The sequence below is a fragment of the Eimeria mitis genome, genomic scaffold (genome assembly GCF_000499745.2).
Source record: "Eimeria mitis Houghton genomic scaffold, Emh_scaff2799, whole genome shotgun sequence".
In the NCBI taxonomy this organism is placed as follows: domain Eukaryota; phylum Apicomplexa; class Conoidasida; order Eucoccidiorida; family Eimeriidae; genus Eimeria; species Eimeria mitis.
Window position 1 is genome coordinate 694 of NW_013571138.1, and position 2,500 is coordinate 3,193.

Consider the following 2,500-nt stretch of genomic DNA (forward strand, 5'->3'; position numbering starts at 1 on the left):
TGCTACTTAGAGACAGCAACAGGACGAGAGGAGGGTTCTTCTGCCCCCCAAATAGCAGCAATTAGTGCTGCAGTAGGAGACAGCTGCGCGAGCTCCCCCATATCTCGTGGTGTTGCTGCTGCTGCTGCTGCTGCTGCTGCTGCTGCTGCTGCTGCGTTTCTTTCACTCTGAAATGCAGCAAATAGATTCTGCTTCCCCCGTCTTCTATCATTAGAGGGAACGCTGCTGCTGCTGCTGCTGCTACTGGTACTTGTGCTGCTGCTGCTGCTGCTGCTGCTGCTGTTTGCTGCAGCAACACTCGCTGCTTCAGCTACAGCAGCAGCAACAGCAGCAGGAAGGTCTCCGCTGCTGTCTCCTCCCTGCCATGCTGTATCCCCATCTAGAGAATCTAATGAAGGCAGCCAAAACGGCTGCTGCTGCTGCTGCTGCTGCTGCTGCTGCTGCTGCTGCTGCTGCTGCTGCAGGTCGTGGGCTGCCTGCGCCCAACAACTTCGGTGCTGCGGTGCTGCTGCTGCTGCTGCTGCATGCAGCCCCATTACAGAGCCGCACCATAAACCTTTATGCTGCTGCTGCTGCTGCTGCTGCTGCTGTTGCTGCTGCTGCTCGCTTTTCCTTGCAGCTGCAGCGGCAGCTGCAGCAGCAGCAACAGCTGCTGCTGCTGCGGTAGATCCGCTGCTGCTGCTGCTGCTGCTGCTGCTGCTCTTGTTGTCGTTGCTGTTGCTGCTCGTGCTGCTGTCAGGGGTCAACTGTGAAGCCCCTGTCTCTTCATCTCCTTCTGTTGCTGCTGTTGTTGGTTCCCCCAGCAGCAGCAGCTGCTGCTGCTGCTGCTGCAGCTGCTGCTGCTGTTGCTGCTGCTGCTGCTCGTTGCTGCTGATGCTGCTGAAAAAAGAAGAAACGGAGTACCCCCCCTTTGCTGCTGGTATGCAAAGCCCCTGCAGCTGCTCCTGCAGCAGCGGCAGCTGCTGCTGTTGCTGCTGCTGCTGCTGCTGGTGATGCTGCTGCTGCTGCGGGGGTGGGGGCGGTGGCGGCGGTGGCGGCGGCAAGTGCTGCTGCTGCTGCTGCGAAAGGAGCAGCTGCTGCTGTTGCTGCTGCTGCTGCGGGAAGTCTGAGTTCCTCCGCTGCCCCGTGAAATGCTGCTGCTGCTGCTGCTGCTGTTGCTGTTGCTGCTGCTGCTGCTGCTGCTGCTGATGAGAGGCACAGGGGTTTGCTGCTGCTGCAGGTCCCCTAGGTAAGCAGTGTCTTTGCTGCTGGTACTGTGGTTGCTGCTGCTGTTGCTGCTGCAGCTGCAGTTGCTGCTGCTGCTGCTTATCATATTCTGTGTTGCAACAGTAAGGAGGGATAGTTGCTGCTGCTGCTGCTGCTGCTGCTTCTGCTGCTGCTGCTGCTGCTGCTGCATCATGCATGCGTATACTGGAGCAGAACTCGCTGCTGCTTTTCTTTGGCTTCGCATGCATCGTGGTTTGCTGCGTCTGTGTGCTGCTGCTGGCTCTCTCGTTGCTGGAAAATGTATTATATAACCAGCAAAGGGAATATACACACACACAAAGGGGGCCCTATATTTGTTTGCGAGGCCCTCAGCTGTCTGTACACCCCGAAGGTCCTTTAGGGGCCCCTGGGGGGCCCCCATGCTGCATCCATCTATACGAAAACCCATTGCTGCTGCTGCTGCTGCTGCTGCTGCTGCTGCTGCTGATGAAGAAGAAGGGGGAGGAGGAGCTGTCTTTACACCCCCGAAACTCAGGCCCCTACCCAGTGCTGCTGCTGCTGCTGCTGCTTCTGCTGCTGGGGGTCTTGTGGCTCGCAGTGCAGCAGCAGCAGCAGCAGCTGCTGCTGCTGCTGTTGTGTTGTTGCTGCTGCTGTTGCTGCTGTTGCTGCTGCTGCTGCTGCTGCTGCACGGCGGGAGCACAGGCTTTGTATAACCCCAGGGGAGACAGAAGTGCTGCGCGCCGCTGCCTGCTGCTGCTGCTGCTGCTGCTGCTGGCATCCCGACAGCAGCAGGAACGGTGTTGTTTGCTGCTGCTGCTGCTGCAGCAGCAGCTGCTGCTGCTGCTGGCGTCATAGTAGAATCTGAAAGCCCACGAAGGGGCCCCGGGGGAGCGGGCTTGCTGCTGCAGACATCAACTGGAGCAGCAGCAGCAGCAGCAGCAGCAGCAGCAGCAGCAGATTGCTGCAACGCATTCTTGCCGTTGTAATTCGGCAGCAGCATCGCCCCCCTGCAGCAGCAGCAGCAGCAGCAAAAGAAGCAGCAGCAAAAGAAATGAGGGGATGACACAAAAGAAAGCAACCAGAAGCAGCAGCAGCAGCAGCAGCAGCAGCAGCAGCAACACAGGCACCAACAGCAGCAGCAAGAGCAGCAGCAAGAGGCAACGGCAAGAGCAGCAGCAGCAGGAAGCAGGTAAGGCATAACAGACAGCAGCAAAAGGAAGCAGTAAGCAGCAGCAGCCGCATGAGCAGCAGCAGCAGCAACAGCAGCAGCAGCAGCAACTGCAGCAGGAACAGC

At 58.8% G+C, this 2,500-nt stretch overlaps 1 protein-coding gene across 1 annotated transcript in view; it reads right to left on the minus strand.

The window, feature by feature from the left end:
* Positions 1–2: 2 nt before the first annotated feature.
* Positions 3–2,500, minus strand: part of EMH_0058900 (zinc finger (CCCH type) protein, putative) — a gene marked incomplete at both ends in the record, with an annotated part of 3,619 nt that continues 1,121 nt past the window's right edge. Inside the window, 2 exons of the mRNA XM_013497620.1 lie at positions 3–1,390; positions 1,540–2,213. Of these exons, the coding sequence (XP_013353074.1) occupies positions 3–1,390; positions 1,540–2,213 (2,062 nt within the window). The remainder of the gene's footprint in view (positions 1,391–1,539; positions 2,214–2,500) is intronic.